Consider the following 25130-nt stretch of genomic DNA (forward strand, 5'->3'; position numbering starts at 1 on the left):
TTTGTCCATTTTTCATCAGATAGCCACAGTGGGTTTTGTTTTGTTTTGTTTTGCTTTATTTAAAGAAATTATTCAGAAAATAGGGAATGGTACCAGAAATACCCTCTTGTAGCTGAATACCTGTGACATTGCTTCACAGGAAAAGGGGTTCTTAGGGCTTGCTTTCCATCTGGACCTAGGAGCTTCACAAGATAATGCCAATCTTCTAGTCATTACACCTGAGTTTCACCCAAATGGAAGTAAAATACCAGATTATATTTTCTGATATATATCAGAACTTATATGATGATACTTACGACTGTAGCAAGTGTTGTATAAGAGGGAATCAGTTGTCTTACTGATGAACTTTGTTGTGCTGCAATCCTTTATAAACAGTTCAATTGCTAAGTGATATGCAAAGAAAGCAAAAGTTTAAACGTCTTTTCCAAGTCACAGGCATGTATCACTGCTGTTCTCAGATATCTTAATGCCTTAATTACAACTTTAGCTAAAGACCATCTTGGGAATCATCCAACTGCAAGCCGTAAAATAGAAATAATGTTGCTACTGCAAAACTACATTTTAGCTTTAATTCAGTGAAGATGTCCTGCCTTGGGAATGCACAAACTGCAATATTTATAATGAAATGAACGTGCTAGTTTGTGTTATTAGGTTGTGTTATTGTACTGCGCCATCCACAATTAAGATTACCTTGCTTTAGGCCTTCAGTGATACACTTGCTGATGCCCAGTGAGTGATGAAGAAGACCCACCATGCTGAATGCAGAGGAACCAAAGAAGGGAAGGAGTAGGGAGTAAGGAAGTTCATCACTGAGACGTTAAAGGGGTTGGAGCTGGGAGGGAAAACTAAGGTTTGAAGTCATATAGGCTTAGAGAAAATTCAAGTAGGTCAAAATGGACAATCAACATTTATAGAAACTTTTCATCTCCGTAACTCTCTTCTTAAATACCTTCCCCACCCTTGCAAGCACATTATTTGATGATACCAGGAAAATACTTGGCTATCATAGTGATAAGTGCAGCAGAAAATCCTTGTACAAAATAACTAGCTGCAGAACTGAGTATAAATACTGTACAGTAAACAGGGAAAAAAAAAAAAAAAGGCTGGTGTCAAAAACGACAAAACAGACAAACAATGAAGCACTATTCATTGGAGGCACTGAGCAAGGCATTATATTGAGGCCTCTGGTCTGTCCTATATTTACCTTTCCACTGTCTGAATTTATGCCTCTTGTCAAGTTATGGCAATTAAAAGGGTAATTGGATCATTTTTTGTCCCTCCTTAAGTAATATAAACTTATTCTCAAGCTTTTAATGCTTCTGAAGTGCTAAGTAAACATTTCAGGAAATTTGAGCTTTACCCTTTAATTCCCGTTTTCCTCCATAGCTTCTTTTATTGCAGTTCTGGAAAGGACAAATTCCATGCCCGGTTTGCCAGGAAAGCCTGAAGCCTCAGCACGCAGCCCCTGATCCCTGGACCAGATGGCAAGGATGGGCCAACACTGAGGATCTTAAGGCTTCCAGTTCAGGGTGGCTGAATTCCCACATCATGCGTCAGCTCACATCAGACTTGAATACACACACACTTAGTTCAATGGTGGGACAAGCAGGAAGGAAGACAGGCAAGCAGGTATGTGGCCAGTGGTAGATTTATGCTTGCCTCTCATCCACTGTGAGGAAGCATAGTAAATACAGCAATCAGGTTTCAAGGTACTAACGCTATTACTGTAGCTCAGTTTTGAACCACTTAAAATCTCATCACGAAGAATCCAGAAAAAGCTATGGAATGGAAGCTGTACACCAAGTTTTCACTTTCTAGACAAAAATATTTTACTTAGGCCTTTTCTTGGGAAAATGTAATTAGTTCTAATCTCAGAAGGGCAACAGTACCAGCATTCTGTGTGTCTTGTCTTCGGTATTCACACTAGAGGGCTTACATATTCTCTGAGATCTGCACAAATTTCTTACTGGTGTATTCCTAATGCTCTAATTTCTTGTGACTTAAACAGCTACCACAGATCAGGAGCCCTGCAGAAGGCAGATATGTACTGGTTAATCTCGCACTGCCTTCCTTTTGCCTTGATAAAAACTAAATAAAAGCTAAATGCACCAGTGCAAACAAAACACCTACCCAACAAACCACATAGAATACACTGCTTTGTTCTAGCTGTCTCCCAGCTCTTTTTCTTAGGTGTGGCTGAATTTAGACAATCACACAAATATTAATCAGAGAAAGCAGTGCTCATTGCCAATAGTCTCGGAAGAAGTACTGTAAATGGAAGATGTCTAAATAGTCATGCTGAATACACAAAACAAAGAATAAACCCCTTATGAAACAGGTTTACCTATACAGCTATTGCAGTTTTAGCACCTTCATCTACCACCAGGCCTGCACCTTATCTGTTTTTTCTCACTAATGCAGTTAAAAAATCCTTCCTATTATCTTTAATCTATTGGCCACACATACAAATGATTTGACATTTTGCTTATCAGTGTATACCTCTTCAAATCTTATCACTTATATTATTTGCCACTTATTTTCAATCTTTCCAAACTTTCATTTTTTATCACTATAACTCTATCTTGATTACGAAGGCCTCTCGCCCAAATATTATTATATATACCGTAACAAGGTTCAGCACAGTGTCTCTCATAACCTATACCACACATAAATTAATTCTGGTAAATAAAACTGACTGCTGCACAGTTTAATATCAACAGATGTGTTCACAAATACTTTTGTGTGACAGTTATTTCTTAAGCCGAAAAGCTAGCCAGATGCACTGCTTTTCTTCTCAGCTGCCCTGGAAAGATGGAATTCATATATGATACCCTGTGTGATGAAGGTATTAAATAATGATTTCCCTCTCTGAGTTGGCAACCCTATTGAATGCTGAATTTCACAGAACACCCCAGCACTTGGTTTCACGTTAGTGGCATCTGTTAACAGTATCAGTGTAACTGGTGCTAAAATAATAAAAAATGTGCTATATAGATATTGTCTGAAGGACGTGTTTACTGGATGTCTTGGAATCTGAGAAGGGTGATTCACTCTTAATGAAAAGTTTACTATAACTTAAAGGGATTAAATTAATAAGGTCCTACTCAGATTTAATCAAGTTCTTCAGAAGTTATGCTAACAGACAATAAAATGCTATGCTTTTAGATTTCTGACATTAAATCATTTACCCTGCGAAGCCTTAATGAGTAGATTTGTTTCAGTCATACAGACTGTAGCAAATAACTTCTCATCTTAATTAAATACCTCTCAATATGAGGATGTTCTAATACTTTGGAAACAAATACCCCCGCTCAGACCAAGCCATGGTCACTTCAGCTGTTGCTGCCTGGGCTACAGCAGCAAAAAGGGGTCAGCAGGGATAAGACAGAGGCGGTAGCAGTGGGTTCCTCCAGGCAAGAGGAGGCTGTTGCATCAAAACTTTGCTTGGTGTTGGCCAAATCTCCCCTAGCTGATCGCCAAAACCTGAGCGGATGCAGACCAAGGGCTACTGGTGGGACCCAGCCCTTTGTAAGTCCTGCAGAACAGGGCAGTTCCTCCCTCTCCCTTGCTCCAAAAGGATTTAGATCTACTGGCCCAAGGGAAAGTTGTACAGCTTATGTATTTCCTTGTTCAGTTTTGGGCCCCTCACTACTAGAAAGACATCGAGGTGCCCGAGCGAGTCCAGAGAAGGGCTACGAAGCTGGTGAGGGGTCTGGAGAACAAGTCTTACGAGGAGCGGCTGAGGGAGCTGGGCTTGTTCAGCCTGGAGAAGAGGAGGCTCAGGGGCGACCTTATCGCTCTCTACAGCTACCTTAAAGGAGGCTGTAGTGAGGTGGGGGTTGGTCTGTTCTCCTACATGCCTGGTGACAGGACGAGGGGGAATGGGCTAAAGTTGCGCCAGGGGAGGTTTAGGTTGGATATTAGGAAGAACTTCTTTACTGAAACGGTTGTTAGGCATTGGAATGGACTGCCCAGGGAAGTGGTTGAGTCACCATCCCTGGAGGTCTTTAAAAGATGTTTATATGTAGCCCTTAGTGATACGGTTTAGTGGAGGACTTGTTAGTGTTAGGTCAGAGGTTGGACTCAGTGATCTTGGAGGTCTCTTCCAACCTAGATGATTCCGTGATTCTGTTAGTTGGGACCAGGGTTAGATGTTGACTTTGAAGAGAAAGCTACAGCATCATAAAAGAGAAGAACGTGTTTGACATAACGATGCGTTCTGTGGCATGCATGAAGTATATGCACAAAAGATAAAAACCATGGAGCTTACGGCCTTTATGGCCATTTCAAAAATCACAGACAGGTGACTTAAAAACAACCTGCCGTCAGCACAGGTGATTCTCTGGTGAACACTTCCAGTGCTCTCCAAATGGCTTTGCAGATAGCGGCACGATAGGGACGACTACTTTAGCCCAAAACGAAACGAGTCACCCACCAGGGCGCCCACCAGGCGGCACAAAGCCGAGGGAAGGGGCTGAGGGCAGGGGAAGGAAGGGAAGGGGCCGGCGCCCAACCGCCCGCGGGCAGCCCTGAGGCAGCGCCATGCCCGCCCCCCCGGCTGTGGGGCGGAAAAGCCTGGTGCGGGCCGGCGGCCTGTACCACCCGGAACGGAGGGGAGTTTTTGGGGTCTCCCTCAGCTCCCAACAACACCACTTTGCGCTGCCCGACTGCCCCGCTGGCAGGAGGCAGCCGGCTGCCTCGCACGGCTGGCGGAGCTTCCAGCCGCCTGTAGGCGGCTCTTCCCGGAGCCCGCGGCCCTACGTGCTTTCCTCCCTCCCCCCTCGGGGCCGGCCCTGTGGTTGCTGCGGGGCGCGGCCGGGCCGGGCGGGGCAGAGGCGAGCAGAAGATGGCGTACCCCGGGCAGCCGGCACCCGGCGGCGGCTTCTACCAGGGCGGGGTGAGCGGGGCTAGGGCCGGGTGGCTGGGCCGGGGGCTGCCTGCGGGGCCGGGGCCGGGGCCGGGGCCGGGGCCGGGGCCGGGCTGGGGGCTGCCTGGGCTGCGGCGGGGGGACAGGGCTGCGGCGGGGCACTCCCGTCCCGTCCCTTTCCTTTCCTGCTTCCCCATCGGGGATCCCGGGGTCGCCTCTGGGGGCTCTCAGGCCGCCTCTAGAGAGGCTCCGGCGGCGCTTTCCTGTCAGCGCAGCGGCTGACAGAAAAGCTGCTGCTGCGGGTAGCAGCCCGCGGGCGAGGGGCTTACAGGCTCCTTTGTGGTTACCAGCCCTTCAGCACGAACAAAATTAAGTCACATCGTGGTGTTTCAGTTAAGAATCGGTTATGTTAAAGAACAGTCTCCGAGCTGAATGTTAATGCATGTTTTCTTCTCAGTGTTTTCCTTCGAGGTCTGTCTTGCACAACGTTTTTTTTTGAAGCGGAAAGAAAAGTCAGAGGTGCATTGCTAGTCTTAATCTTCAGGACCGCGTTTTTACTAGTATTAGACTTTAAAATTTAAGCTTGGTGGAATATGTGATACTGCATCCAGATGAGCGGCTTGTCCCTGTGCAAGGTTTTACCCTGATGTGCTTAAGTTGTACTAAATGAGCGTACCAATCTGAGGACTGTGTGCTTCCTTTTCTAAAGGAACTGTGTGGTTTTTTTTTCATTGTTCAGACTTTTTAACATGCTATGTATATAAAAACACGTGTTGATTCTTAAGTACAGACAGTACAATTACTTACACTGAAGCATTAATTTAAAACTAATCATTTTTCTTCTTGATTTATAAGTATGGCGGAGCCCCAGGAGGACCAGCATTCCCTGGACAAGCTCAGGATCCTTTGTATGGTTATTTTTCTGCAGTAGCAGGGCAGGTAAGCTTAAACGTTACTCATTTGTTGGAAATACTTTTCTGGAGAGTCATGTCTACATGAGGTTTTAGAAAGAGGGATGCCGAATGTTTGCAGTAGGGAGAGCTCTGTAGTTTCAAGTTTTTGAAAAAAATAGCTGATTGGTCTTACTTAGCGTGGCTGCTAAAATGCATCAGCACGGTTGAAGAGCTAGTTAGCATTATTCAAACTGTGTAGTTACTGCCCAGCTATATACAGCTGTACTACATGCTGTATAGCTGTACTATGTACAGTATAGCTGCATTCACGTACAGCCTATAGTTCCTGTATAAAACTATTCAGTAACTATATATTACAGGAAACGCTGGAACTGAATTGTGGTTTAGCCATTTGTTGGGGAATGCTGTTTCTGGAGAAGGAAGCCAGAAATGATGGGGAACATCAGCTGTGGAGATGTTTGTGTTAAGAGTGGGAAATGCTAACAAGAAATATATTGTGTGATAAAGTGGCTTAATGGATTCACAAATGGAATAGCAGTCTTTATCTGTGCCAACATCAGGGTGTGCTCGTAGGATAGAGTGATTACTCTGTCAGGGGAAAGGGCATTCACAACTTGTATTTTAGGTCTTTTTTTCCGCTTTGTCATTCTGCACTGCGTTTTTTATTTCTTTTTTTTTTTTGTAATTTCATGGCATACATAATTTTTGTGTAATTATGGATGTTACTAGAAATACATAGTTCCTGAAACGGGTTGCAAAGGTTAGGAGCATGTGAGTTAGATTTACTGAGGAAGAAGTTCTGTCTTTGTTGGCAATACTAATAACAAAGCTATTTATTGTACACATAGGGTGTGTGGAAATCTGAAACTCTGCTTCTGGATCTGATATCCACAGGTGCACGTAACCACAACGTGGAAATTTAAATCCAGCAGACTAGTTGATGTTTAAATTCCCAGGTTAAGACTGTAATTTGGCTTACTGCTTTTTGTTCTCTGTTACTCATTTGAATTAATAATGCATCTTACAGTCTGTGTGTTACTTCTGTAACATTGCTTATGCATACATAAATCATGTTTTTGTAATAAAGGTGAATGCCTGTCCAGTAAGGCGTAGCCCAATCTAAATTCTGCTGAATGTGTGCTTACAACTTCCTGCCAGCTCAGATGCTTCTGCATCTGGTGCCACCAGATAATGTGCTAGGTAGAGCCTGTAACTAGTGCTGGAAAAATGAGTACGCTCCTATTGTAGAGAGGAAAAAGGGTGATAACAGCAAACAGGATGCAGCGCTGTGGAGAACAGGTGACAAGAGCTGGACCTCAGCAAAGCACAGACCGCTGCCAGACTACTCGAGTGCAGCATGGTCACCAAAAGCTGGTGACCCAGTGAGCTAATGGGTGTGATCAAGTTAGTACTTAAAGTATTGAAGTTAGTACTCTAAATACCTTTTATATGGCAGAGTCATTCCTTATTTGAGTAAACAGGGTAGCTTTTGAAATGTTACCCTTGGAATCAACAGAGTCTGTTTCAGGGACCAGTGGTTGTCTGGTAAGAATCCTGCAAGGAGACAGTGAAATCAAACAGGTGACTTACCAGTTGTTTTTATAGCCATCCATGTAAGTCTGCAAAAAGCCACATCTCACAGTTTTCTGTAAGAACTTACTATAGAATTAGTGAAGTTTTTCATCTTGGTTTGCTGCTGTGCTGTTTTTATGCCTAAACATTATATAATGTTATCTCTGAGCTTTCTTTGAAGTAGTTTACAACAGAAATCTTGCTTTATGTTTGAGGAATTAATTGCCTTTGTTTATTGAAAAAAGTCAGATATTTATTAAATGAATTGACTCTATCTTTGTAGGAACTAATAATCTTTCTTTTTAATCTGTTTGCAAAGCCTCCGTGCCTTTTATAGTTTCCTTAAGTTCTACCTGAGAAAAATAAATAGAAGGCCAAGTACCTTTACAGTAATGTTAATCATGATAAAAATAAAAACCATGCTTTTCTGTCTTGCTTTCTGTTATGAAATTATACAGATCCTGCCTTTCTTTCAGAATACACGAGGCCTTTGAAAATATTTGTTTCTTACAATACACGGCTAATTTATTTATTTATTTATTTATTTATTTTCTCTTGAATGTAATGTTTCTGTTACATCTGTGTAGTTAGAGTGATGGAGTAGATCAGAAGAAATTCTGGTTTTTTCACCCCTATCGATGTTACATAGAATCAAAATGTTGCTGCTCTTTTTCCGGACCTTGTAAAACATCACTTAGTATATTAACTACTACTTTTTCCTATAAATGTTACTTTGTTTCTGAAAGTTAGCTGCCCACATCATTTTAACCAGGCCATTTAGTAGCATATCTCTGTGCAGTGGTTTTAAAAATCTTAGGAAAATGCCGAGGCAAATAAATTTCTCTTAAATGCACAGCAACTCTTTATTCCCCGTTTTAATGCTTTACACTAAAGTTGCGTTGGTGCAGATGTAACATTCCCTCCTTGAATGAGATTAAATTATACTCAAAACTCTCTGTGAACAAAACTTTATGGTGGGTGTGTGAGGAATGTGGCCTAGCGTTGCACTTCCACTTTTGACAGCTCATTGCTTTCCATGACTTAGCTGTTGTTTTATTTGGCTTGAGAAGGATGCTTGGGAAGGGAGTCACTTTTCGGATTGCACAGATAGGTATCTTTTCGGTGTCTTTTTCTTTTTCTTTCCAAATTCTTTGCTTTCTGCTTTTGTTTGTTTTGCTTATTATTCCCAAGCAAGCAAACTTTTTTTTTTTTTTTTTTAAAGATTTATAAGTCTTAAGGCTGTCTCGAGAGGAGGGTATGTATGAGCTGGGTTCCAGGTTTCCTGTGTAGCCATGAGATCGTAAGTCTCTAAGTTAAAGTGAAAAAGATACCAGTTAAATACCAGAAAAAAAAATACCAGTTTCATTTTTTGAGATCACTAGATGTGAAAGCTTGTTTGTGTTGCAAAAATATCAACTAAAGAAACGTCATTAGAGATATGGGTTATCAAAGGCAGTTTGTCATGTAGCAGAAAGAGAGGGGTAATCAGTTGTTTCTTGAAAGGGTAAATTAATGCCACTGAAAAGGGAGCGGGTACTGGGAGAAACTGGGAGAGGGAACTAAAGCAATAGCTGATACATCTTCTGTTATCGAAAGGATGGACAAATAGATGCTGATGAGCTACAGAGATGTCTCACCCAGTCAGGGATTGCAGGAGCGTATAAACGTAAGTTAACAATTTGAACAAACAAACAAACAAAAGCGCTTGAGTGCACTAATTCTTATGCCATCTACCAGAAAATGCTTGTAGTTGTGCTTTCTGCAGTTTCTTTTATTTGCATGGTTTTCTTTCCATACAGACTACTTTGAAATGTAAATTCGCTGTATTTCTGTGTGGATAGGGTTTCCCTTCTCAACTGCCTTCCTTCCTGCCGCTGAGCTGGGAGTTGCAGAAGTGTTGTGTTCTGTAATGGAAAGACAGTTCTTAAAAGGTGTTTGGTTTTGAAGGTGAACTTGGATATGGACTAAAACATTCTGTGGCAGAACACCTCTGTCGGGGTGCATAGTGCTTGGTTCATAAAGTTGAGCAAAGTACCGTGCTAAAGTGGTTTCTGTACTAAAATATAAATGACCGCTTTGATTGAAACCCAAAACCTTTATGGATTGAGATAAAAGCAAATTAATTTTATATAGAATTTGAAGTGTCTCCACATTGTCTGCTGTCACTGTTTCTAACAAGTAATGATTAAAAGCCCTTACTTGGATCAAAACATAGCATGGCTGTGTACAGTGGAAGAAATAATAACATTTTAGGCATTGTATATTACAATAAGCAATTGAAAATGTTACATTTAGATGAACAAAACTGAAAATCATTCTTGTAATATAACTTATTTTCATTTTTCTAATTTAAACAGCTTTCAACGTAGAGACTTGCAGGCTCATGATCTCAATGCTGGATGTATCCTTTATTATGAAATATAAACGTTTTTGCATTATGCAAGCAAGGATAAGAGGGTGCACAAAATTTGGGAAATGCTTTTTAATTTTCCTCCAGCCTGCACTTGATATATGTTATGATCATTATGACTGGGGACACAAAAAAATCCACTCTTACTCATTTTGGAAGATGAAATAATTCTAACAAATCTGTCTGTCAGTGACTGGTCTTTTTATCACAAGGGGGGTCTCTAAGTCTAGGGGACTGTTTCCCCACTGCATGTATGAAGAGTCAGATCTGACAGCCCAGAATGGAGGTTTGTTCAAATAGCTCATTGTGCTTTTGAAACTAGACAGCATCATAGATGTCCTAATGAATTAAGCATCTGTACTACACAGCCTAATAGTATTTGAGGGCCCCCTAAATACTGTTCCTTGAATTATCAAATTCAGGTATCTAATGGGAGGGTATATGGCATTCAGCCATACAACCTGTGGAAAATTTAGGTATGCTGTGCAAGGATGGATTGGAATCTTTAGAGTTTAATAGTTAAAAGTTAGGCTCTCATGTTCAAATGTTTTGCTGTTTAAAAAGAAAAAGCAGAAATTAAACTGAAAGGACCGATAGGTCACCTGGAACAAACTGCTATGGATACCAGAGATCTGATATTATTCTAACTTACTTTTTTGTATTTGGCATGTAATTTTATTTCAGATATGTATTTTATCAGTAACAATTGCACTGCAGCAGATAAAAGAGGAATTTGTTAATTCAGTTACATTCACAAAGAGCAAATAGTTTTTATCAGGCTTCACTGAGAAGTGTGGATGGCAAGTTCACTGGCATTTGGTTTTGGCCGGTGCTATTATCTCTGTCAGTGCTGTGGGATGCTCTAGTTAGTTTGCCGTCAAAAGAAGTAGTCAAAATATTGTTAATATTGACCGTCAAAGAAAGAGTTTTTAACTACAGATGATAAAAATACCAATTTCCATTTAACAGAGGACTTTTTTAATTTTGGAAGTCAAGGAAACTTTTTCTTAGCTTTGGAATCAGAGGGACATGTCTGGCACCCTGGGATTTAATGAGTTTAAAGAACTGTGGGCTGTGGTCAATGGCTGGAAGCAACACTTCGTAAGTTTTGACAGCGATAGAAGTGGCACAGTGGATCGTGAAGAACTGGAGAAAGCTTTGACAAATATGGGTAAGTGGTGAAATTTCCTTGCATCTGATGCTGAGTTCCAACATTCCCCATACCAATTATCCTGTAATAACTGACACGTGGTATTTCCAATAAAAATGTTGGATTGTGTTAACCTACCTGTCTTCATTGCAGTCTTTCTATTTTCAAATAGGATTTAGATTGAGCCCGCAGGCAGTGACTGCAATCACAAGGCGATACAGCACTCGTGGAAAGATTACATTTGACGATTACATTGCGTGCTGTGTGAAGCTCAGAGCTCTTACCGGTGTGTTGGATTATAGCCTTGTTACTTTCATCTCTGTAATATGTTTTTATTTCATAAAATCTGATTATTGAGGTATCTCAAGTTCAACTTTAACTTTTACGTAACGCAAAATTGGTTTCTTTCAATAGAATTTACAGGCAGAACTATAACAATTATAAATTGATTATTTCGATCCCCGTTGAAAAATGGACTAGTATGAGCTTTATGCAAGAGACTAGGAAAGTTGTGTTATCAAAATTGGGAAACTGTATTTAATAGTGGAACACAAAGCATTGTATATGGTAAATATGAAGATCCATTAAGTCTTGGAATGAATTGCTGTGTTCTTCGTGAGTTGTCATTTATGTGGCTTGGGGATTTTTTTTTCCTTGCCTTTGTTTTGCTCTGCTGTCATTTCCCAGTTTGTTCCATCTTGCAAACTTGAACCTTGTGTTTTGCTTTAGAATAAAATTCAGGAAGGTGAGAAATTTACATAAAATGTTTGCTTGTAGTATGAGGAGTAGTATAAGCTATGGGCTAGTCTTCTGTTACTACAAACAAGCATTTCCAATTAGGCATTTGGCCAAAATAAAATCTTAGGTAGAATGCATTTTAAAAAATAACTATTTCTTACTTAATTTTTGTTTTTGTCTTTTTAATATTTTTTTTTCAGAATGTTTTAGAAGAAGGGATGTGTCTCAGCAGGGTTTTGTGAATTTCCAGTATGATGACGTAAGTGAACTTCAATGAATCAGTTAAACTTAGGGGGTAAAACTAAGGAAAAACTTAAAACTGAAGGTGAACAGCAATAATTTCAGTTTGTGCCTGTCTTTGCTACATTAATGGGAAGTGACTGCAAAGGTGTGTGGGGAGGGTGTTTTATTCAGTTCTTCTTTTGGAGTTCAGTGAGGTTAAAGAGTTGGAACTGGGTACTCTGTTAACAAGTTTGTATGCATTTGTGTAGATTTCTACAATTTCATTACGCATTTTATATGGATTCCTTACTAGTAAGGTTCAAGCAGACCTTAGAGTCTGTCACTTGCTACCATCACTTCCTTCGACTTTTTGTTTTGTTTTAAGGTTTGGTAGGTATTTAGGGAGGGTGGTGGAATGTACACAGAAGTCATACTTAGCCAGACTTGTGGGTCTTGTCTTCCTGACTGTATCTATGCAAGATGACAAGAACAGGAGATTCAAGTAGTCCTGTTGTTGTTAAGGAGATTTTTTTGTTTTAATTTACATATGAAAATTAGCAAATAGTTATTTCAAAGCTTTGTTGGTCATGGACTGAATATGTTTACAGAAAAAAACAGGAGAAAAAAGAAGAAACTTGTACTCTACTGTACTTCTAATAAATGGTTGTTCTTTTTTTTTTAGTTCATACAGTGTGTTATGAGCATCTAAATCAAAAAGGAAGTTGTGGATGATCACAATTATCATTCCAGTTCGTGTTTTGCTTTGCCAAACGTTTCCATGATTGTGTATCTCAATATCGGAAATTGAATATTTTATGAAGGTATTGCTTTATGCACTTTTTTAGTTTTGATAATGAATATCAAGTAATCATGTACTGTCATCTTTAACTTTCACCCTGTAATTATTAAAGATTTTTTTATTTTCATAAAATTGTAAGTCACCATGTATAATAACCACCATTATGGAGATACTAAGTTTTTCTGTAATGAGTTTACTTCTTTCCTATAATTCAATAAAAAAAAAGTTCCTGGAGTGCAACCTACCATTTTTTGTCTTAAAAATACCATGCAGATGGCAGAAGATAAGACACATTCTTTTGTCTTTGGCAGCGTAGGACAGATGTACAAACTGAAAGCGTTAGCTTTTGGAATGATCATTTTACTCGTGTCTGTTAGAACATCAGTAAAATTTAAGTTGCTTGTTTTGAGAGCTAGGTATTTTCAAGATGAAGTCTGTGACACCATGCGTCGAGTGTATGACTGCCTGTTAGAACGTCTTACAAGCAGGGATGAGATAAAACATATCAGAGAACTCTTTCAGCATTGTGCTCTTATATATGGGGCTTTTGTTCTATTAACTTCTTGCTCTGTTTATGTCCCTATATACAATGTTTTTAAACATATAAGAACTGTGCTGTGTCAGTTTATACATTAACTGCCCTTTAAACTTTAAGCTATCAGACTTCAGTGACGTCAGTTAACATTTTTGATCTCCTCTTTAAACCCTAGCACCTACCCTTCCTACCTCTATATGCCAACTAATGTACAAGGGTCAAAACCCTTCCCACCTGCCTGTGATGGAGTTTGTTTTCCTTGTAACAGCCCACAGGGTGACATGGTTTAGATTTGGGACTAAAACAATGGTGATAGCACACCAGTGGTTCAGCTGTTGCACGGCTTCAGGCCCTTCTCTTTCTCACTCCGTGACCCCAGTAAGTAGGCTGGGGGTCAGCAAGAGGCTGGGGAGGGGCTCAGCCAGGAGCGCTGCCCCAGACTGACCCGAGGGATATTCCATGCCGTGTAACATCATGTTTGGCAGTAAACTGTGGTAAGTCTCTCCGAAGTAGCTGTTGCTTGGAGAGTGGCTGGGTCTTGGTCTGCTGGAGGGAACTGGTGAATGGGTGAGTGATTGCTCCCTCCTTTTTTCCCTTTCATTTATTAAACTGACCTGCAAGGATTCATTGTTTTTCCTTTTACAATTCTCCCCCATTCTCTTGGGGCAGGGCAGGCAGTGAACTAGAAGCTGGCACGTGCTTAGCTGCTGCCTGGGGTCACACTCTACCACAGGCCTGAAACTGCTCATGAAAGAAAACACTAGCCAAAAATGAATATAACATTCTTCTTCTAGATAAACGTTATTTATTAATTCGTCTGAGACCCCCAGAAAATTCATTATAGGTATGAAGTTATGCCATAAAACGTGAGAAGGAATGATGAAATAATATGTGGGATTAAAATGTACCTACACGTAAAAGCTTGGCTTGAAAAATGCATTTAGCTGAACTGCACCATACGAAAACAGTACAGTTTGTTAAAACAGTTATTGCGTAAACAGACAAGTTACTTGCTTTTGAAAAGTCCCAAGGTGGGATGTGGTTTTGTGGTTTTATTTGTTGTTTTTTGGGGAAAAGGGGGGTGGTATTTTGTGTGTGGTTTTGGTGGAGGGTGGTGGTGCTAATACGACACCTCTCTAGAGCAATAAGGGAAGAGGACCAATAACAAGGCTCCAAGTCTTCTTCCTCACTTTATTTATTTTTCCCAGGTTGAACTAATCAGTTCATCAGCTACTGGGCTACAAAATGGTGCAAGAACAATGTGAACAAATAGGATTATCTTCATGGACCTTGTTGAAAACACAAAACAGAGAAACCTGTAAAATGAAGAATTCCAGAACCAGGAAGAAATTCTAGTTAACCCGAGAAAACATTGCTTTTTGTTCTCCATAAGCATTTCAAAAACCCAGTGTGTTCACAGGGACTGATGGAATAAGCATCTTTCACTTTTAGATTCAAACTAAGGTAATCAATAAGGTTACTAAGAAGTGACCTCAGTATTTGCTGTCATCTAACTAAAAAAAGAAAAAGCAACTACGTAAAAGTTACTTCCCCATTAATGTAGTTTCAGTAAGCAGTTTGAAGATGTAAGTTACCTGCTTTAGAGAGACACATCTGTAACTCTGTAACTTTTTTTTTGAGAGAGAGAGACCTTTGACACAGGATATAGATGTGCTAAATGTAAGAACTTAAATATAAGAAGAATAAACACCACAGTCCTTGTCATTGAAAGTCACTTTACTGATGTTACAATATGTTAGTAACATTGAAAACCACAGGCATTTGTATTAAATACTCTCATAGAAGTGGATACTGTGATGCTGTTATTAAAAGTGAGCAGGAATTTAGAACCAAATTACAATGATCTTATTTTATAAAAAGCAACATTTTTTTTTTTAGCTACATGAAAGCCAGATTCATTCACTTCAACAGCCCAATGCCTGTAATGTTGATGACAAAAACAGCACACTCAAAGCTAGAAAGTTGTAAATTGCAATGCTTCGTTTTGGTGTTTGTCAAAATCTTATGTTTCTATTACATCACGTACAATTGTTAAAGGATTTTAATTAGCGAAGACAACAATATGACATAGATTGGTTGGTTTTGCAAACATTAGCCCAGCCCCAGTGGTGAAACCCAAGTCTCCTTGCCTCTCTGAATGTTTTACCAGTCAGGGCTAGTGTGAGTGAAAAAATAGCTTTTTCTTACAGCAATGCCCAAGATAAACGTTAGCACAAAATGAAGCTGGCCAAGCCAATTGGTATATACCACCCCCAAAGCTTTGCTGAAAGAACATCATACTGTAAATAGTGTTTTCTCCAGCAGATTAAAAATTCTGTAATGCTTTGCTATTCTGAAAAAAATATTTTGCTTTTATGCAACAATAAAAATAAGTACTGTATTCTATATAAAACACTACCTATTGTAATACATCTTTACCCTTAAGAAAAGAAAAATCAGGTTATATATTCACAGTTTGAATATGTTCTGGACTGTATTTCCAAGCATAAAATATTTAGATTCTCTACACAGGCAGTGAGCAGGAGTCCTTGTACCAATATTCAAAATAAATCAGCATTTACTGTTATACAGAGCCTTACGATATTGCATGATTAGCTGCTAGCACCACTATACTTACATGGTCAGTCAGGCCTATATACAGAATTCCTAATTTGGTTGTAAAAATAGACTCTCCATGCTAAAGTTAGAATATATAAGGTCTTAAGGCCTCAAGTTATGATTTTTTTTAACCAAAACTTCATTTTTTTTAATCAGAGGATACATAAACATAAAAAAAAAAAAAAGCTTGTTGCTTTGACATTTTATGCTCCTGTAATTAAAAATAGTGTGACACCTCTGCTTCTCCCTTTAGAGAATGTTTCTTTTTAATTGCTCTGCACTTCTTTTCACCAATCTTCCTCATCTCATGCTGAGTTATATTGCAGTTACGGCCTGTCCATGTAACCAAAGTTTTCAACCAGTTTAGAGCTGGCTTAGCTAAAGTATTTTTTAAACGGGTGTAGGCTGTATTTTAGAGAACTAAAAATGCCAGCCCCAGCCAGGTGAGCCAATTTGAAAGTCAGGGACAGAGTTTCTTGAGTGTGAGCAACCGAACACATTTCTGTGTTCTAAAGTTACTTTTACTGCTCGTTTTGGTTACTCATCTGAGATAACAACATATTTGTGTTGATTGTTGTAGTGCATTTCTAATCAATTGCAGGAAACTGCTCTGGAATGACAACACACCACCTGCTGGCTGTAGGAGCTACTGTTTCCAAAGCTTTAGTCTACATCAGCATCCATACCTGAGGTACCGAAATATTTTTCATAAGCCAACTTGGAAAATATTTGGGTCAAAGGAGTTTTTAGTGTCAATGGTAGACACTTCATTTCTTGTTTCAGGTGAAGTCACACCTAAGAGTCCTATCTATACTGCAACTGTATCTACACAATCAGCTTCACTGTCCTCCTTTTCTTCTTGCTCAATTATAGCTCCATGGTAGCTATTTATTTGCACATAGGAACTTCACCCCACCATGCAGTCACAGGATGACAAGCTGTACAAACGTGCAATTTATCTACATTTGTCTTCAGGAAATTTGACTGAAGTCAAATCCCATATTGCTGTTCAATGCTGTATGGTTTGGAAGCCAGGCAAATAGCGGGGTCAGACTGGCAGCAGAGGAGACCAGAATGCTCAAGCTCTTAAAAATGAGGTAAATCAACATTGTGGTTGATATAAGTAACACATTCTGCTAATGATACAGATATTCAGATGACTTAGAGGAAGAAGTGGATACTTTTGGAGGAAGAAAATTAGGATGTAGTATGACTTTTATGTTCACAGTGATAAAAGAGATTTATCCTTCCAAAATGCTAGAGGATGAGAAAGACACCGGATGACAGCCACCAAATGGTTTTACCAGTGCAAATTGCAAATGAGACATGAGGCTCATTCACCTATACTGCAGCAAGTGCAAACGATGTAATAACAGCACTGGAAAGACCTTATCTTGTGTGGAAAGGCAACTCACTGGGGCACATTTTGATCTTAGTCAATCAACACAAGAGGCTGCTAGTGAATGAAATTATCATTCATGGGAATGCTTTTCAGTAGGAGCAAAAAGGGGATAGAAGAGAAGGGAACAGCAGCTTGCTCAGTTTTACACTGGAATTTGGTAAGTTTGGCTACAACAGCTCTGTATGGGATTTGATGACAGAGCAAGTACTAAGAGCTAACCTATTATCCCACAGAATTATGGACTCATCATTGCATCACGTCACATCCTGATGTATTCTCCTCTTCTCACATACCAAGAGTCTTTATCATGTTGAGAGTGTCCATGATACTAATGTCCATGATACTAATGAAACGAATGTAAATTTGGTCTGAATTTGTAGTACGTGCATGCCTGTAATAGTGTATGTACCTACTCATAGCCCTGGTTTTGAAAACAGTTGTCACATTGATGTTGACAAGACCCCCTCCGTTCATTTAAAACCAGCAACAGTGATTCAGGTAAGAGGACTTCAGCACACTAGCTATTGACATAATTTCTTTCTCTTTTTAATTCAGGCTAAAGCCCAAAGTTCCATTTGTTCATTTGCATAATCAAAGTTATCTAATGAGTGCATCAGCTTAGCAGGGTCAGCATCATAAATCAGGAACAAAACCTATAAACCATTTGGAAGTGGCTGTCTTCAAAGATACATGTCATACTTAAATCAGGTAACAAAATTATATGTGAATTATCAGTCCAAACCATTTCTGATATACTGCCTGAGTATGTTCACCAAAAGGCAATAGCATGGATTAATCAAATTCTTAACAAATCCAGAACTAGCAGGTATATTTTTAGTTATTAAATTGCAGCATCACTGTGCAGCATTATTATCCGGATACGGTCTGTAACTTTCAGTCTCCATCAGTTAGTGATATTAATTTTGTTTTAAATTATACAAGGTTCTTCTCCCACATGTTAAAATACATAACGCTAAGTATAGCTCAGCCTGCTGGTTGTATGCTCTTATGGACAAATACTTGTAATGTATTAGACATTACACACCACCACCACCCACTTCAACAAGTTTCTACAGCATAGCTGGCAAAAACTAGTTAATTTACTAAAAGAAAAATAAAAGTTTGAGTCTGAATGCGTCAAAATGACTGAGTTATCTTATTGACAATATGAGTGCTCTATTGTAGACTGGATGAGGTATTATGCGGCAATTTATATTGCTTTTGCCAGTGTAACCAACTACTATGAATAAAAATATATGCAGTCTTCAAGGTTACAAATCTGGCAGCTTTCAACACACTGCATTTTAAACCACAGAAATGCAAGCAAGCGACTTCTTCTTTGACCTCCGTTGGCTTAAGAGGCTCTCACAGCCCAGTTTCCTGGGCTGAACCTGAAAACAGTTCAGGTTTTGTGCCATGACAAGATCTCCAAGCTACAAAGTTAATGCAAAATTCTCCGCTGAAGAATTTTGCAAAAATGAAAGGTTTGTGATATTCTCACTGTAGACCATCAAAGTGAAAGTCAATGTTTATTTAACTTAAACTTAGAGCTCATAACTAGACTTCCAGTCACGACATAGCCCCAAATGTAAAGGTGACTGTTAAAGTTACGCTACAGACACAACTGTATCATCATATGCTATGAATGAGTTATACCAAAACACGTGAGAAGCTGTAAGTACATAGTACATTGAAAATACAGTCAGGAGAGCCATTTGTTTTCAAAACAATAAGCTATGAATATTACACAAACAGCCAATATGGTACATCCAGTTCTGTTTGCCAAATCTTGCTGCTTCTTGATAAGGCAAAATGGAAAGGGAAGAGTAAAGGGTGATAAACATGAAATATGCACAGAAATCTAACAGGATTATTCAAATTACGTGCTAGATTGTAACCAAACAAAATATCATAAAAGGCACATGATGAAGAGTCCAGTTACTAGAGACAAGATACTAACGTGGAAGGGGAAAACAGCTTCCAGGCAACAGAGTAACACAAGAGCTGTGAGGCTAGCATAATTTCCTAATTAGGGTGAACTTGAGGGTCTTGAGGGTCCCACTCGAAGTCCAGCGAAATCAATAGAAGACTTCTATTGATTTCAAGTGCTTATGGCTCAGGCCCCTATTTCATGAGCTATACACTACCAACTACCTTTAATCCAGTTACCTACACTCAAATCTTTGCAAAAAATATTCTTCTGTGCTGCCAACTATTTACTCTTCAAAAAAGTGCAGAATCATTTCCTAAAGCAATTACAAGTGACTGGCTCCTTCCAGCTGTTCTGTCTTGTACTTGTACTCACTCTTATTTGCCTTTCTCCAAAATACTTACCAGAACCTGTCGACTGTGAAGGAAATCATTTGAACTCCAAGGTCAATATTTTGTTATAATCCAACACACAGCCTAATCATAAAATATAGTGCTTCTAAAAATCTTGCTTACTTTATAGCTGCTGACATTTCTTAATTTAATCTTACATATATGTGACTTTATTGACTCACTTAAAAGTTAAAAAAATATATTAAAAGGCTGAAAGTGTTGGGTTCACTTTTTAAAGGAAATACATGAAAGAGGTAGAAGATTCAGAAACACCGCAGATGTTCCCATCACAATGATATCTAATTGATCGCTCGGTCATTGGGCAAGGTATTCAACTGCACCGTACAGAATCGTGTGTTATTCTGTAATGGCACTACCTGAAGCTAAGAATCTGTCATTTTTGGAGAGCTGGAGAATTATAAATTGAATTGATGTGGTCCGGTTTTCTTATTGAATTAAAATTTCCAGTCAGATTACCACATTTGTTTTTACAACACCCTTTACAAAATCTCAGGTACTAGAAATCTCACCATCCATTTATTCGGGAAACCAACATCTCCATGGTAAAGGTGTTGGGCTTTTTGTTGGGTTTTTTCTTTGTTGGTTTGTTTTATAGGCTAAACTCACTTGTACTCAGTTCATGGCCCCAAAAAATTGTCAAGGGGACTTCAGGGGCAGCAAGCAGAGCATCCTAGCACATGGTAAAGGAGATTCCAGAAACAAATAAAAAGACAGCAATGAAACTGGCCACTTGCCCAGCATTGTTATTATCTAGTGCAGTGAAATTGTTAGGTTTCTCATAAGATACACTTTGCCATCCAAAACAGCATCTGAAATGCTCTGTCAGAAACACACAGCGAGTCTCACCAGACGGACTTCACATCACCACATCCTGAATTGACAATGTCGAAGTGTTCCCAAATTTTCAGGAAGTTTGTACTGCAGGTTAGTTCAAGACTCTGTCTCTGTTGTCTAGAGGATCATTCTTGATCGCACCGGTGTGAGAATACTCTGGTCAACTCACTGGACAGCGTATGTTGGCTGGTTCCCCTTACGATGATTTAAGACAAAGTGTACAGTACTGATTTCTGTGTTCCACCGTGTAATTGAGATTGTCAGTTACTTAGAAGATAGTACAGATTTTGGTCAAACACCAGTTTCTGAGAGACATGGTTTTACAGTACTGTACTTTCTGTATTTCCACAGTTGTCTGCTCATAATATTAGAAAAATTGAAGTGTGATGATGTTAGTCATGACTGTTTCTTTAGGCATTTGGCAAAATACACGTATGTATAACAGCTATTTTTGACGTTATCAAATGTTTACATATATACAACCTGTATACTGAGATTATAAACACGTAAAGTAAAAAAAAAAGAAAAAAAAAGATATAATCCTTGTTTGTTTGTTTGAAGTTTAGGTTCAAAGAGTTGCCTTTCAAAGCTTGAAATCCTGTCACAAAAAAAAAAAAAAATCCTATATTTCTTACTCCTGCATGCTAATTGCTACTACGGTATGTTGTTTATCCCTTACATGTGGAAAGTAAAGAACACAAGGTTCATGCACACAGCGTACAAGTTTACATTGGCCGGGTTCTCCTGAACACACGTTCCCAAGCCCAGTCTGGCCTGACTGGGAACTGCATTAAACCCGAGAAAAACCTCTCTTGGGTGGGACTTGCAACCTGACTGCAGCTGGGATGCTAGGTAAGTGTATCTCTCATCATGCGGAACAGCCTTGATATGTCCAGTCTAATACTCCCCTGTTAATTGGTATAATTTTGGTTGTTCTTTACCTCAAATATCAAATCCATAAAATTCTGGCTGACCAAAAAAAAAAAAAAAAAGACTGCTTTTTCCCTTCCAAATGAGAGGAGGTTCCCATTGTGATCACGGGCGTCTGTGTTGATCTTTCCCATTGTCTGAAGACCAGATGAATGTGCAAGGACTCAGCGATGCTGAGTTTCTATAAAATCTGAAGTAAACAGTTCTTGACGTCACCCCAGGAAAACGGAGCAGCTAAATGGAAGTCTCCCATAGCTGGAGAGGGGAAAAAGGAACACAAACACACATTATACACTGAGATAAAGCAGTGCGAATTTGTCTGGGGAAATGCATCTCCATTGCCTGGGTCGCCGAGGTTGTGCTTGTTGGTCTCTCCTACCTCTGGTGGGCTGTTCAGGCCACAAGCAGGCAGCCCTGGCCATTTCGGCACAACTCGCAGTCAGCAGAGTAACGCTCCACAGGAGCAGACGGTTTGAAGGAAATATATCGGTGTTACATCAGATTTCTACTAGCAAGCTTTTACCTTACAGTTACGGTAATTAATATTGGTATAGAGATTATTTCCCACTGTCTTCTGCCTAACCCTGCCCAGGGCATCTTTGATCTCTGCTGTGGGGCTGAGACACACCGGCACAGCCCTGCCTCCCAGCTGCCAGCTCCACACGCGTCTGCAAGACCCTGTGCTGCCCCTCACACGCCTCCTGCCCACAGCAGGATGTGGGGCAGCAGCTTTCAGGCCCCAGCAGCAGTGCTCCGGTCCTTTATTCTTGCATAAAAGGGTGGAGAACAGTGCTGGGAATCGCACCTGCTTCAGCAACATAAACTAAAGGTATCACAAGTATAACACCTGAAGTAAATTTTAGGGGGAAGGGGAGTTGCTTGTTTAAATGCCTGCTGTGCCTGAGTAGACACAAAGGAAGCAATGGCTAGCATTGCCTTCTGGCAGCAGCTGGAAAGCTCATTCCAGAGGTTTCTGCCCATCCTGGGCAACCCCAGGGCTTGGTGCTAGCCCTTCATGTCCTCCTCAACTGCAGCTCATTTGCCTTTCCATAATGCTGGAAAGCAGCCATCCCCCAGCCCAGATGCGCATCTCTGACTGCTTCAGATCCCTGGAAGGGGTAAGGGAGGAAAGCCAGGCTGCTCTGGGGCTGCCTGTCCTCCTCCACAGCCTAAAGGCTGCCCAGGCATGCTCCCAGTTTGAACTAGGAAAAGTAGTGAGACCTGGGCTTCAGGTGGGAGAGCAACCCGAATGGGTTCTCTGTAAACACAGCCACTGAGGCTGTGCCAGAGGCTCAGCCTGTAGCAGCTTCCAGAGCTATGGATACGAAGTTAATACTCTCACTGTTGCTCAAAAATCTGCCGCCTTTCCCTTTTGCAAAACTACCAGTAAATTACATCACCGACAAACACGCACAGAAAATAATAGGTACACATACCCTGGCACTTTGCCTGTTAGCTTTTTTCTCCTCATCGGGAAGTGGTGGCATCGGGTAAGGGTATTTTCTGCTGGAAGCAATAGACCCAGTGGATGAAGATGGAGACTTTGCAGGAGACAGTGTCCTGAGGTGTTGAAACACACAAAATAAATGTCATGTCTTCGGGTCCCAGCACTGCAACAGCAACTGCCATTACTCTGAAGCGTGGTTCAGAACCAAGTATTATTAGCTCAATATTGGGGGGATAAAGTTGTTTGGTCAGTAGTCTAATAATTTCATGACTATAAATAAGGGTATTTATAGCTTTCAGGAACACTGGAGGAAAAAAAGTAAAATTTCCTACTTACTAGAGTTGTATTCCATAATAAAAATGATTTCTTAGACTGATTTATATGGTATTGTAATTAACATTTTTAAAACTAACAAAACAAATCTTTAATTGAGTAAATACAGGACTAAAAGATAGAAATGGCATTATGAAGCCTAAATAGAAACAATAATAGTATAAATACAAGCTGAACAGTGTTATCTGCCAGTGGATGGAAAAATGGCAATTATCAGTGTCTTTATATATATATATATCTTACACATCTCCTGTGTTGATAAAAACATAGCAAATAAATCTATTATTTTATAACAACACATTAATTTACACATATGCATGCACTCGGAGGCCAAACTGTTAGTTGTGAAGGAACAAAGGCATATACAAAATGCTAATAACAAATTATTCGACATGCAAGCATCATACAGTGCATATTGTTCCAGCCAAAGAAAGAGTCTGATGAGAATATACAAAAATGGACTGATTAGTCAATGGCAATCAGCATTTCTGTACAAGGTGAGTAGAGTAAGCAGGAGCAAGTAAATGTTTGAATCACATGAAAGGCGTTCTTTTCAAGTCAATAAGGCAGCAGCACATTATTGACTGAAATTTTATACCCAAGAAAAACTCTTGTATGCTTCTGTTTTGAGATTCTGCACTTTTCCCACTTGAGAGGTTCCTATCAGGCTCTAGTTCTGGGCAGAATAAAAGGGGGAAAAAAATCTCCAAGTAGAAAGCGTAGGCTACCATGGCCTTTTTGTCTTTTTGTTCTCTTTTTCAGACTGAGGGCATTTTCCTAAGGAGGCCTCCCACTAGTGCAGGCACATCACCCAGAGCCTCCCTGAGCACTGTTACCTATTATTTTCTGAGCTTAACGTGTCCCTGAAGATGGAATTTGTCCCTCAGTCTCTACACAGGTCCTCCAAGCCCCTCACACAGAGCAAGGGCTGGCGTGTTGAGCAGCTGTAGGCCCAGTGACGAGCACCATTAGCAACACCACGGACACCAAGGAGCCACGGGGCCCAGGCCTGGCAGCCAGCCTCACACCCCTTGCTCTGGGATTTGTAGGATCAGCTCCTTCTGTCTAGAGAGAATTACAAACAGGTCAGGGACTCTTTAGTGTCTGGAATTGTTTTGTGCATCTATTATTTGAGTGAAATTCATTTACCTTTAAGTAATTATTCTTTTATTTTGGACTAGTGCTTCATTTTCTTGTGTCTGTAGCTCCCTACAACAGCACACTCATGTCTCCCATACAAACAATGACTGATGGTAGCCACGAGCAACACGGTGTCAATGGAAATCACATGGTGACAGCTCTCCAGCCTGCCTTATGATGCTCTAATGCCTCATTCTGTAGCCTCTAAGTTCAACAGCACTTAAAAAATTGGGGTTGGTATGTTATCCAAACACTGAAAAGTACATCTGCAGCGCGTGCACTTTGATTACCCATTAGGATGAACTGGACATACGTGAACATTTTCAGGAAGAAAATTTTAAACAGATACTGCAGTGTAAAACAAGACATTCATATGTCCAGCATCACAGATCTGGGCACCAAAATGCATCAGAAAAAAAAATTTTAAAAAAAGTTACTTTTTAAAAGAAATCCAGAGAAAGTTTCTCAGCAGTGCCCTGCTCAGTGCTCTGCTCTTCACTACCCCTATGAGTCCTCTCATCTGGGCCCAAACTTGGACAGATAAGGATCACAAAACAAATATTAATGGATATAGAATCAAAAGTAATAATAATAAAAAGGAGAGGAGGAAGGGGGAAAGAAAAGAATAGTAGATTTTACAGATTATTAGTAATCTGATTATTCATGAACTTTGCCCAACAGCTGCAGTAGGATTTAAAATCTTGATGGGTAAATTTATAATGATTGGCACAGAACCAAGGGTGTTAGATCTGGCTTGGTAATCCCTATGAGAAAGCTGTGTATTTATGCAGGTACCATGGTTGCCTCCTGCACACCACTGGCTCTTCCCATGGGTTATTTTTGGCAGTGCAAGAGAAGGTTGTGGTGACAGGGAA

General features: G+C 40.0%; 2 protein-coding genes across 14 annotated transcripts in view; one reads left to right on the forward strand and one right to left on the reverse strand.

The window, feature by feature from the left end:
* The first annotated feature begins 4694 nt into the window (after window positions 1-4694).
* On the forward strand, window positions 4695-12906 carry SRI (sorcin). Of its 2 annotated transcripts, XM_083826041.1 has the most exons (8): window positions 4745-4897; window positions 5723-5806; window positions 8950-9019; window positions 9711-9754; window positions 10787-10934; window positions 11086-11199; window positions 11852-11910; window positions 12556-12906. In XM_083826041.1, the coding sequence occupies exons 1-8, from the start codon at window positions 4847-4849 to the stop codon at window positions 12580-12582; spliced, it is 597 nt and encodes a 198-aa protein (XP_083682167.1). In that variant the 5' UTR covers window positions 4745-4846; the 3' UTR covers window positions 12583-12906. The 2 variants fall into 2 exon arrangements, with proteins under 2 accessions (XP_083682166.1, XP_083682167.1); XM_083826040.1 differs by lacking the exon at window positions 8950-9019 and having other exon boundaries at window positions 4695-4897.
* A 2020-nt stretch (window positions 12907-14926) lies between these two features.
* Window positions 14927-25130, reverse strand: part of ADAM22 (ADAM metallopeptidase domain 22) — a gene marked incomplete at its 3' end in the record, with an annotated part of 142038 nt that continues 131834 nt past the window's right edge. For 11 of the 12 annotated variants that reach the window (XM_083826022.1, XM_083826021.1, XM_083826031.1 and 8 more), the window contains 2 exons: window positions 22772-22895; window positions 14927-21590 (listed from right to left, as the gene is read on the reverse strand). In XM_083826022.1, coding sequence (XP_083682148.1) covers window positions 21570-21590; window positions 22772-22895 — 145 coding nt within the window. The other variant, XM_083826030.1, reaches the window with a different exon arrangement.

This window comes from Anser anser, assembly GCF_964211835.1.
Source record: "Anser anser genome assembly, chromosome: 2".
NCBI lineage: Eukaryota > Metazoa > Chordata > Aves > Anseriformes > Anatidae > Anser > Anser anser.